Source organism: Carassius auratus, chromosome 32 (assembly GCF_003368295.1).
Source record: "Carassius auratus strain Wakin chromosome 32, ASM336829v1, whole genome shotgun sequence".
Classification (NCBI taxonomy): Eukaryota; Metazoa; Chordata; class Actinopteri; order Cypriniformes; family Cyprinidae; genus Carassius; species Carassius auratus.
The window spans coordinates 3421938-3434118 of NC_039274.1; the positions used below are offsets into that span (position 1 = coordinate 3421938).

The 12181-nt window shown below is 37.4% G+C and overlaps 2 protein-coding genes across 2 annotated transcripts; one reads left to right on the plus strand and one right to left on the minus strand.

The window, feature by feature from the left end:
* The first annotated feature begins 3320 nt into the window (after positions 1 to 3320).
* cart3 (cocaine- and amphetamine-regulated transcript 3) lies at positions 3321 to 4194 on the plus strand. Its single transcript, XM_026216900.1, has 3 exons — positions 3321 to 3599; positions 3701 to 3784; positions 3918 to 4194. Exons 1-3 carry the CDS (start codon positions 3438 to 3440, stop codon positions 4023 to 4025), a joined length of 354 nt encoding a protein of 117 aa, XP_026072685.1. The 5' UTR covers positions 3321 to 3437; the 3' UTR covers positions 4026 to 4194.
* Positions 4195 to 9097: 4903 nt separating this feature from the next.
* cdkn2aip (CDKN2A interacting protein) lies at positions 9098 to 12180 on the minus strand. The gene is made up of 4 exons (XM_026215039.1): positions 12039 to 12180; positions 11357 to 11603; positions 10661 to 10782; positions 9098 to 10439 (listed from the first exon to the last, which is right to left on the minus strand). Exons 2-4 carry the CDS (start codon positions 11599 to 11601, stop codon positions 9868 to 9870), a joined length of 939 nt encoding a protein of 312 aa, XP_026070824.1. The 5' UTR covers positions 11602 to 11603; positions 12039 to 12180; the 3' UTR covers positions 9098 to 9867.
* Position 12181: the final 1 nt, after the last annotated feature.

Genomic DNA, 12181 nt, shown 5'->3' on the forward strand with positions numbered 1-12181 from the left:
AAGCAATATTAAAGGAGTAGTGGTTACACAGTGGTGTTTCATCATTGAATGAATCAGTGTTTTTAAATGTCTTGCTGAGGGAATGATTCAATTATTCACTCATAAAGACCTTAAAGGGTCATAAAGGGCCTATCCCAATGCTTATAATTGCAGTCCTTGCACTCGAGCAGTTGATTACTTACATGATGTATTTCCCATACATTCAATTGGTGTGCACAGATCGTAAGTGTACACATCATTTTTGACTATCCAATGGGACCCACTTACATCATAGTGTTGTAAATTTGCAAGTAAAGTTTTTACAGAATGTTATTTAGATAATTTGATTTTCATTACTTTAAAATAAACTTTTAAATATCTGTTTAGTAGTCCCTGTGAAACATATAACACAGTTTATTAAATGTGCTGCATCTAATTAACAACAACAACAAAAAAAGTTGCAGACATTGCACAAAAACATCTACTAATTACTGCACCAATAAAAAATTTTATTAAAAAAATGACCAACTTACACTAGAAATCGAAACCTTTCTGCATGAGTTCCTGAATATAATGAACGATGGGATAAACTCAGCTGAAACAGGCCCAATCAATTATTTAATTCCTGATTAAATTAACGTTTTTATAAATTGGTTGAATGAGTGATTCAATGACTTACTTATAAACACTTGTCGCCACCTACTGGCGTAATGATGCAAACTGAAGAAACTGCCACTGAAAAATCACCACTATGAAAGCACAAACTTATGTTCTTACATATTATTCCTTTTTGTTCTTCTTCCAATCTATTTTTAAGCATTCATATCATCATAATAACTGCTGATGACTGGCTGGAGAGTCTTATGAACAAACTCATGGTAGGTAAATGTGACTTGAATCCACCAAGCTTATGTGACACAAGTATGTCAGGTCTAAATTCACTTATACTTTTTCAACACTATAGAGACAATAAGGTTGTAATGCACTTAACTCGATCACCTGAGGGAAGAGGGAAATCACACACTCACACAAAATCAATTCCAATGCAGGGTCTTTCCGGCTCAAGTAATTTGACTCTCTCAGAAGGATTCATAAAGTAGGAAAAGGGTGGGAGGTCATTGACATGCCAGCCAAAGGAGAAAACAAACATCCCTGTAGCAAAACAAATGTGCCAGGATCTTAGCGTTCAGAAGAATACTTAGATAAGTCAGGAAAATAATGAATTCCGATCTCTCCCACACAACACTCCTGCATCGTCTTTGAGTTTTGCCATCAAAGGACGAAGCCCATGTTCCTCTTCACTGCATATACAAACAGCCTCCTTCAATGGCTCACAAAGCTTTTTTCTAGAGGCCAATAATCTTAATGGGAGCTTAAAGGGGAGAGTTTATTATTAAAAGATGTCAGACTTCCTTTGCTGTGGCTGTTTGCTGAGTGATATGTTATTTCCTCAACTTAAATCAGAGCCAAATCTTATTAGAGGGTGGCAAGCCTTCGCCACATTGAAAGATTACAGCAAACTACCATTTACAAACTGTCAAGTCAAATTGAGACTAAAGTCTGCATGCACAACAGTAGCAATGCCTATGTGCAGTTTACTGCAAGTGGCAGTGTGTATTTTAGGTTATGTTCCTTTCAGCCATTCTCACACTTGTTGGTCTGGGTTTGACACCCTATGGCAATCCTGTCCTATCCAGTAATCATCTTTTCAAAAAATGGTCTACACAGTTTTGACAGGAATGACACCCTCAGGACCTTATTTTAGCAGCGTGGAGAAATCTCATGCGAAGAATGACTCTGAAAAGCGAAATATTTTGCTGGTGTTAAATCACCAACATGTGTCCTTATGCATATGAACTGTCTGCACAAAATTGAATATTTTTTCTAGGAAGAAGATAAGAAATAGAGCTCATTTGACGTGAGTGGTGAGCAAAACTACCTTGACAGTGGTCGTATTAATAAACAGGTAACCGTGCTGAGGGAAAAGTTTCTGACAGGCAATAACACAAGTGGTAATTGGACTGATATGACTCATGCAGCCCACAGAGCAGTCAGACGGACCTGGTTTGATTCCTACCTCCAACCCACAAAGGATCTTCATGAAGCAACTAAGACCAGATCAAAGTGAGGCTTGGCTTTGAATTAATCAGCAGGAAACAACAAAAATAACACGTTCTGTGCATAAAATAAGTTTAATCAACAAAAATGGACAAGCATCTTCTACAGCAGCCATCTACATGTATTTGTTGGCCATTGAAAATGAATTAACTAGCTCCATTCTTGTGCATAGGACATTGTTTTTTTGTTTTGTTTTTTTTTCTGGTGTTTTGCAGGTTTTCTTTTTGGCAAGTATCATGATGTTCATTTGGATGTTCAATAAAGGCTGTGCCTGCTACACAAAAGCTGACAAACTTGAGATGAATGCAAGTGCACCAGCTGGTATAGAGGGACACTTAAGCTTCACCATCTTTATCACAATGTGAACATTCTTCCATCACAGAAAATAAGCATCGTGCTCATGCTAGACTTATATGTCCTCAGTCCACTGTTTCTGTTATATGAATACAAATAATTTGTCACTGGAATTCTTTTTAAAATCTATTCAAAATGCCTCCATTCATGTCAGAGCAGGGTAAGTTGTCACATGGGGAATTATATGACAAGGTGCTTTTTCAATGTTGGATTCTAATAATTGTATATATTCGTTGAACTTATTCCTATAATACTTTACTAAAGCTGTTGGATAACAATCGAACACAGTAAAATCACATTAGCATAGGTTTATATTAGGTTCGTTTTTACCAAAAGTGTGAAATATGTTATTTAGACAGTATTTTCATGAACTGCAAATGGTCACATATGTTTCGAATGTCACACTTTGCTGTTTTGTGAAAATATCTAACTTAAACCAGATCCAGTCATATACCTTTTCCTCCAGTACTTTTCAGCTGGCCAAACTGGGAGACCAGCTTAATAAACTCACTAAGACCAAAAAATCAGCCTATAGTGGTTTCATGTTGTATGTGTTTTATAATTTTGCCATTTAAATGTAGTAGAAAAGGCCAAAGTATATATAAACATATATAAACAGTGTAACAATAGCCTCATCTCCTCACGTGGAATCTGGTATTTCATACAGGTATTTTTTTAATGTAACCAACGTGACTACAAAACGTCTGCCAAAACTATCAAAAAGCATAATTATATAATAATTTCAAGCGTTTGACATGTTTTCGTCCCTTCAGACGTCTTTCTGTCTTGTTTTGGGCACAACAACTCAGCTTTACGCAATGAGTCATCGTCGGCGTCCTTATTACGCATGGACAAAAATCAATGTGTAAGGTGGAGCAAAAGAGGACGGGAGTGAGTGGTGTGTCAGTGGAGCAGATATAAGGTGATTGGACCGCGGGAAGCGAGTGTTCACTTGAATCTCAGTGCAGAGGACGCTTGCTGTGACCATGGAGAGCTCCAAACTCTGGACCACGGCGATGGCATGCGCGGTGCTGGTGTCCTGCATTCAGGGCGCCGAGATGGACTTTGACAACGAATCCGACTTAGAAACGAGAGCCCTGAGAGAGTTTTACCCAAAGGACCCGAATCTGACCAACGAGAAGCAGCTCGTAAGTATTGCGCAATTCTCGGCGCATAGAAAACCAATGACGTTCCCTTGTTTAAAAAGATTTTAGTGATACTTACCTGCATTGATTGAACATTTCCACAGCTCGGGGCTTTACATGACGTTCTGGAGAAACTACAGAGTAAACGCATTTCACTTTGGGAAAAGAAGTTTGGGCGCGTTCCTACAGTGAGTAGCGCAAAACAGATTTTTGAGTAAAATAGTGTAAAATATTGTAATGCCTAGATTAAAATCACACATTTACTATTAACAAAACGCTGACAGTGACTTATCTAACACTGACACTTTGCTTTCACATCAGTGCGACGTCGGGGAGCAGTGCGCCATCAGGAAAGGGTCAAGAATCGGCAAAATGTGCGACTGTCCACGTGGAGCGTTTTGCAATTACTTTTTGCTGAAATGTTTGTGAATGGATTGTGAATTGGAAATATACACATGATATTACAGATATTTATACATTATGTGGTTTCTATTTTTATGATTATGAAGCGCTATGAGAAGAACAGGGGAATTTGAAAGATTGTTTAATTATTTGCTGCTCTTGATGTGTATGTAATTAAATTGGAATAAATTGTGTGGACTTTTGTTTTCTAAGGCAGTCTGTGTGTTTCCTCTAATTAGTATAATAAATGTTTTGTTGTGGCATATAAACAAAATATTCTGCACTGTAAAAAAAAAGCTACTTACCAAAATAAAGAAGAGCTCAAGTTTAATCGCTGCCTTCAAATGGACTGCATTTATATGCATTTATATTTATATTCATTTATATTTATATTCAAGTAAAATATCAAAGTGGCAACCTACAGTTAAAAATATAAACTGGTCTGTAACATAACATTCGAAAATTAAATAGAATTACTAAACATATTGTAAAATATTAAAAGAGAAGCATCATTTAAACACTGATGACAAGGTAAATTGTGTTAAAAAATATTGCTATTGCTGCATGTAAAACAATATATAATTATATATGCTTGCTAGACATTTACACTGTACAAGATATCAAGAAAAAAAAACCGATGTAGAATTTAATCTATTCTTTCTGAAATTACTTTAGATTTCCAAATATTTTTTTCAATGTAGTGAATGGAATGAGATGTGAGACGAATTTAAGAGAATTCAAAGAAATAAAGGTGATGTGTTTAATAAAACATTCCCTGAATCTCCATCATTACAACAATATAATGAAGGAGCTTCAGGGATATAAAAGTTTTCAGTTCCTTGTAAGTCTCTTCGATTTGTCTCACACATCTCATTTCCATCCGCATGCATGATGTCAGCAGTTTAGATATAACAAGGGTTCAAAATATGTGACATCCCTGTATTAGAAAAAGCCTGTGACTCATAGGAGAGAATGAGGAGAAGTGCAGTTAGTACAGGCTGTCCCATGATTAGCTCTGCCTGAGAGGATGAGTCCAGCTTGCAGCCAAGCAGAAAAACACACCCAGATTCTCTCAAATGTCAATCAAAGCGGCACTCAAATGGGCGCTTTCACTCCTTGTTAGATTCATTTACAATTGTTAACTTTTTAGATTGCCAGCAGAAGAAGAGTGGAGAAGGATGGGAAATACGTGTTTGATGCACTGAGAAACAGGTCAAACACATCTCTGCATAAAAATAGTATAGTTCATGAATCCAATTTTGTATTACACTAATCAAACCATTGTGCACCTTCAAGCCATTTAATATTCAGATATCATAATGATTTTTCATTGCATGACATTGTATTTGGGTTGCTGGAGAGGAAACAAATTGATTATGTCATGTAAATATGAGCAAAGCAGTACGTGATTTGTAATAAAACTGTCATTTGCTTTGGGTTATAATTAAAAAAGCTCTTTTGCAAGAGATTAAAAAATGACCACTGACTGAGGTTATGTAAACACTTTTATACTCAAATGAGTATAAAACTATGATTGATAGTGAATATATCTAAACAATTGATACACAAGACACATTTCGGCCCGAATCTAATGATATGCCTTTAGTGTTTACAGAAATTTTACTTTGTGAGTGAACATTTTCGTGCTCTATAAATGGAAATTGATGGAACAAAGCAAACAAATAAGGAAATAATATTTGCATTGTAACTAAAGGGAGATTACATCCTTCAAAAGAACAAATAAAGTGTTTTAACTATATACACTCACCTAAAGGATTATTAGGAACACCTGTTCAATTTCTCATTAATGCAATTATCTAATCAACCAATCTCATGGCAGTTGCTTCAATGCATTTAGGGGTGTGGTCCTGATCAAGACAATCTCCTGAACTCCAAACTGAATGTCAGGATGGGAAAGAAAGTTGATTTAAGCAATTATAAGCGTGGTATGGTTGTTGGTTCCAGACGGGCCGGTCTGAGTATTTCACAATCTGCTCAGTTACTGGGATTTTCACGAACAACCATTTCTAGGGTTTACAAAGAATGGTGTGAAAAGGGAAAAACATCCAGTATGCGGCAGTCCTGTGTGCGAAAATGACTTGTTGATGCTAGAGGTCAGAGGAGAATGGGCCGAATGATTCAAGCTGATAGAAGAGCAACTTTGACTGAAATAACCACTCGTCACAACTGAGGTATGCAGCAAAGCATTTGTGAAACCACAAGACACACAACCTTGAGGCGGATGGGCTACAACAGCAGAAAACCCCACCGGGCATCACTCATCTCCACTACAAATAGGAAAAAGAGGCTACAATTTGCATGAGCTCACCAAAATTGGACAGTTGAAGACTGGAAAAATGTTGCCTGGTCTGATGAGTCTCGAATTCTGTTGAGACATTCAGATGGTAGAGTCAGAATTTGGCGTAAACAGAATGAGAACATGGATCCATCATGCCTTGTTACCACTCTGCAGGCTGCTGGTGGTGGTGATGTAATGGTGTGGGGGATGTTTTCTTGGCACACTTTAGGCCCTTTAGTGCCAGTTGGGCATCGTTTAAATGCCACGGCCAACCTGAGCATTGTTTCTGACCATGTTGATCCCTTTATGACCACCATGTAGCCATCCTCCGATGGCTTCTTCCAGCAGGATAATGCACCATGTCACAAAGCTTGAATCATTTGAAATTGGTTTCTTGAACATGACAATGACTTCACTGTACTAAAATGGCCCCCACAGTCACCAGATCTCAACCCAAGCCCTGTCTAGCGTCTTGTGTTTGTCAGAGCGTTGTTCGTCATTTTCTGTGTTTCTCATGTTCTGCCTTCCATGTGTTTGTGATTCTTGTCGTTGGATTGTCCTGTCTTCCTGGAACCCTGTCCACTCCATCTCAACCCTTGCTTCCTCCTACTCATTACCCGATCGTTACACCAATAGAGCACCTTTGGGATGTGGTGTAGCGGGAGCTTCTTGCCCTGTATGTGCATCCCACAAATCTCCATCAACTGCAAGATGCTATTCCATCAATAAGGGCCAACATTTCTAAAGAGTTCTTTCAGCATCTTGTTGAATCAATGCCACGTAGAATTAAGGCAGTTCTGGAGGCGAAAGGGGGTCAGACACAGTATTAGTATGGTGTTCCTAATAGTCCTTTAGGTGAGTGTGTGTGTGTGTGTATATATATATATATATATATATATATATATATGCAAAATTTACATTCATCAGAGAACATAACTGTGGACCACTCAGCAGCAGTCCAGTCCTTTTTGTCATTAGCCCAGGCGAGACGCTACTGATGCTGTCTGTTGTTCAAGAGTGGCTTGACACAAGAAATGTGACAGCTGAAACCCACGTCTTGGATTCGTCTCTGCGTAGTGGTACAAGATACAAGTACAAGATATCAAGAAAATAAAAACTATGTAGAATTGACTCTATTCTTTCTAAAATGACTTTATCATTCCAAATATTCTTTTCAATGTAGTAAATGGTATGAGATATGATGAATTTAAGAGAATTCAAAGAAATCGAGGTGATATGTTTAATAAAACATTCCATGAATCTCCATCATCACAAAAATATAATGAAGGAGCTTCAGGGAATGTTTTTTTTTTAGTTTTCAGTTCCTTGTAAGTCTCTATTTATCTCACACATCTCATTTCCATCCGCATACATGATGTCAGCAGCTTAGATATAACAGGGTTCAAAATATGTGACATCTCTGTATCAGAATAACCCTGTGAATAGGAGAGAATGAGGAGAAGTGCAGTTAGTACAGGCTGTCCCATGATTATCTTTGCCTGAGAGGATGAGTCCAGCTTGCAGCCAAGCAGAAATACACACCCAGATTCTCTCAAATGTCAATCAAAGCCGGCACTCAAATGCGAAATTGAAATGCAACAGCTGAAACCCATGTCTTGCATACGTCTGTGTGTAGTGGTTCTTGAAGCACTGACTCCAGCAGCAGTCCACTCTTTGTGAATCTCCCCCACATTTTTGAATGGGTTTTGTTTCACAATCCTCTCCAGGGTGCGGTTATCCCTATTGCTTGTACACTTTTTTTTTCTACTACATCTTTTCCTTCCCTGCAACTCTATTAATGTGCTTGGACACAGAGCTCTGTGAACAGCCAGCCTCTTTTGCAATGACCTTTTTTTGTTTTGCCCTCCTCGTACAAGGTGTCAATGGTCATATTTTGGAAACTATCAAGTCAGCAGTCTTCCCCATGATTGTGTAGCCTACAGAACTAGACTGAGAGACCATTTAAAGGCCTTTGCAGGTGTTTTGAGTTAATTAGCTGATTAGAGTGTGGCACCAGATGTCTTCAATATTGAACCTTTTCACAATATTCAAATTTTCTGAGATACTGAATTTGGGATTTTCCTTAGTTGTCAGTTATAAACATCAAAATTAAAAGAAATAAACATTTTATATATATATGAAATAAATCAACTTTTTGATGATATTCTAATTATATGACTAGCACCTGTATATGTATGTATATTCAAACACTGTGATTAAACCATATATGTGGACACTTGTTAAACATTTAAATTTCACATGCAACTAAAAATGAGTAAAGCCTCAAGTATTTATCTTAAGATCAGTTTGTGAAAATAGGCAATTCCAAACTGTTTTATCCAGCTTATGTCTTCGCAACATTTTAATAAATGACATTTCTTATATATATATGTATACTGTATAATTGTATATAATGGTTTCATGTGAATGAAACCAAGAGCCTTGGAAGACTTTTTCAATTTAAACTGGTGAACAATTAACCTTGGGGTAAACTGTACAGGATCTTTTGACTTATAGTTACAGAGTTATAAACTAAAAGCAACTGCAATTATTATAATGCTATATAGTGGCCAATTTGGAAACACCCCATAGTTTTGAGATTTCTAGAGATTGAAGATTTTTTATTTTTTAAATGTTACTACCAAACAAAACAAAAATGTACGGTTAGACAGAACAACACCTCTTTTTATGAAATCCGAATATAACCCAGGTTAAGCTTTTTCTGAACATTAGACACATTGATACATTTCACCAAACACTTGCACTTCACTAATAGTTCTGCTTGAATATTTAACACTGGTTTGAAACAGATGGCAGTTTTTATTTGACATTCAATGAATCTGCCCAAAGGACCACAACAAAAGGCAACACACATTACTAAATCTCATCACAGTGTTTGACCCAGAAAGTTATGACATGTATTAATAAATAAAAACTGTCCAATAAATGCGAAGCAAGGGAAAATATAAAATAAAAACATGAAATTTAGATATCAAGCTTACAACGAGATCTTATTTCTTTACTGTATTATTATTCTTTACTGTAATCTCTTCTTTTAACAATCCAAACTTAGTATAACCATTACAATTTTGTTACCCATTAATGTATTAATCCAATGTTTATTTTGATATTATCATCTTTTTGAATATTGGACATGGACAAATCCAACCACAGATTCGACTGCAGACTGTATATTCTCAATGTAATGTTTTAGAAACAAAAAATCCCCAAAGTTATTGACTATTGACATTTATCAATTAAAATGGCAGCTTTTGAAACCACCAACATTTTTCAAGGTCAGACTGAACTATAATCACAGTATGAAGATCTAAACCGACTAAACTTCAAAGCCACAAGCAAGACTAATGCATCAGCGGAAACATTTTAAATTTTTTTTTGGATCACGTTTACAAACTACTATAAACCTACCCGTCCTTCTCCACATTGCTACTCTGAATGAGAATAAGTGAAATCTGAACAAATTAAACTCTTTAAAACTGCAATGAGAAACAATTTCACAGCAGCCACAGGTGAATCAACAACTTTATTTCATTGTGGCAGAATGAAGCTCTACTGGTTTTCCTGAAAGGGGTAGCTGAGAGCCGGAGGCAAAACTTGGCTCCTGGACTGTTCATCCAACAAAACCAAATCATCTACGTCTTGTCCTTGGAACCTGCGGCGGCAAACTTTCACTGTCACTTTTTGCCCTTGAAACACTTTGAGTGCTTCCTTGGAGGCCATAGCCCTGGCGGCAGCCTCGTCGCGCCCGTAGCCTGTGCCCATGTAGACCGTACAGCAGCGCAATTCACACACCTGGCCTTCTTTCTGGGTACGTCCCGTAGGCAGGTCAGGAATGTCTTTGAGTGGAACAAACACACAAGTAAGAGCGGCCTTACACGACTCCACACAACTGCGCAAGATCTCAAAGTGTTCCAGGTTGGGGCCAAAGCCACCGGCAGACACAAGCTTCCAAGCAACGGCCTTATAGAGTCGATTAAAAAAGGGCTGGTGTTCTGCAGGAGCCCCTGGAGGAGGGCCCGATTTGAGAGCACTGGCAGCTGGACGCCCAACGCTCTTCACATGAGCTGTAACGTCTGTATCGTTGGGTTTAGTCTTCTTGCTCTGGGAATCAGGATCCACTGCTACAAAATACAGTTAAAGAGCTACGTGTAAATCAAACATTTGATCAAACATCTACTGTTCAGAAGAGTTATAAATAAATGGTATTGCTTTAAACTTTCTTTTTGAATCCTCAAAAAATGTCACATACTATTTCTGTTTTTATTGTATGTTTGATTAAGATACTTCTTTTAAAACCCTTTGAACGGTTTCGTTCACTAAATATAAAAGATAGCCCATGTACCTGAAAGTGCAGGTCTCTTTGTTTTCCCCATGATTTCATCTCTAGTCTTTCGCACAGGGGCTTCAATCACAGTGATTCCTTCTGCCATCTCATTTACCTTGTCCATTACAGGCTGTGGATATCTGCATTAGGGCCAATAAAAAATACAAGTGTTCTCAGTGAGAGAGAGAGAAAAAAAAAAACACGTCTAAAATCTGTCTGAACGATCAGTCAAGTCTGAATTGTATCAGAAGTGTAGTGTGAATATTCTTTGGTGGACATTTTTTAAATATTAATAAACTAATAACAAATAAAACTGTTTCATTATTTTAAACTTATAATCAGGACAGTTCTTTGACCTTTTATACTTTATATTCATGTCATTTTATGTATGCAAAATTTGGGGTCAGAAAGATTTTTAAATATTTTTTTAAAGAAGTCTCTCATTCTCTCCAAGGCTACATTTATTTGAGTTCAGAAATATAGACATGTTTTGTAACATCATAAATGTTTTAGTCCCTTTGAACAATTTAATGTGCTTTTGCTGAATGAAAGTATTGATTTCTTTGAAAAAATTAAAAAATAAAAATCATACTGGCCCCAGACTTTAAAATTGAAGCGTTCAAAATAAAAAGATTCTGCAAAAAATTAGATGCATGACATTCACCCACAAACAACTGAAATAAGAAATGCACTTTGTGTTCATGAAAAAATTACCGACAGCCCAGAAACACGTGGTTGGCCCAAACCATGGACAGAGACAGAAGTCTGTCTAAACTAGGACTCGGGATCCCAGGTTTGATGGAAGGAAAGTCCTCCATATTCCGCAGGACAAACTCTCTTCTGGCATGCCACTGTTTGTTTGTCTCACAGGGTCCTCTTAAAGATCCCAGCCAGTTCTCCAGCTGTGGGTTCTGACTGAGGAACTCAGAGACGATGTCTTCTCCTCTCTCCTCCGCCATCACTGCAAATCAAATCAGTTTGAGAAGTTCAGAAAGAAGAAGGTTCGTGGCCTGCCCTCAAGACTGAAACTGTAGGCATGTTTCCCAGCGACAGACAAACAAACAAACAAACAGTTCAACTGTAGTTGGCAAGGTATCTAATACTACACAGGCCAGTTTACACATAAACAGAAGTTTGAATAAACATTAGAGTTCTGTGTTGAGTTAATTGTAGTTTTGATTCGACTTCGCCCAGATTATTCTTAATAATATAAGTTATCACGTTATAATTACCAGAGCTTTTCTGTAATGCATTAAAATGACCACTTTGCTCACCCTGCAGGCATTTACATGACTGATCTCAACTACAGCAGCACATGTAAGTTAATATAAATGAAAGCGCAAAACACACAAAAGACTCAACAGCAGATCCTGGAAAGAAAGCAAGATCTGTTCACCTCTAAATATATTCTCTGCAGATGAGTCCTCATCAGCTGTATGTGGTAAAAATATTATGTTAAATTTAAGAGCAGTGGAGCCATAGTAGCTGGCTGAGCACTTCCCCTGTCGCGCTCGAGATCTGCGTCATCAACATGCGACC

What these genes read in the sequence shown, in the direction of transcription:
- cdkn2aip (XM_026215039.1), bottom strand. Translation starts at nt 11,601, where the DNA reads ATGGCGGAGGAGAGAGGAGAAGACATCGTCTCTGAGTTCCTCAGTCAG. An exon ending in CACGTGTTTCTGGGCTGTCG is followed by an intron (nt 10,783 to 11,356) that starts GTAATTTTTTCA and finishes GCCCTAATGCAG; the next exon opens with ATATCCACAGCCTGTAATGG. An exon ending in AAAGAGACCTGCACTTTCAG is followed by an intron (nt 10,440 to 10,660) that starts GTACATGGGCTA and finishes TGTATTTTGTAG; the next exon opens with CAGTGGATCCTGATTCCCAG.
- cart3 (XM_026216900.1), top strand. Translation starts at nt 3,438, where the DNA reads ATGGAGAGCTCCAAACTCTGGACCACGGCGATGGCATGCGCGGTGCTG. An exon ending in TGACCAACGAGAAGCAGCTC is followed by an intron (nt 3,600 to 3,700) that starts GTAAGTATTGCG and finishes ACATTTCCACAG; the next exon opens with CTCGGGGCTTTACATGACGT. An exon ending in AGTTTGGGCGCGTTCCTACA is followed by an intron (nt 3,785 to 3,917) that starts GTGAGTAGCGCA and finishes CTTTCACATCAG; the next exon opens with TGCGACGTCGGGGAGCAGTG.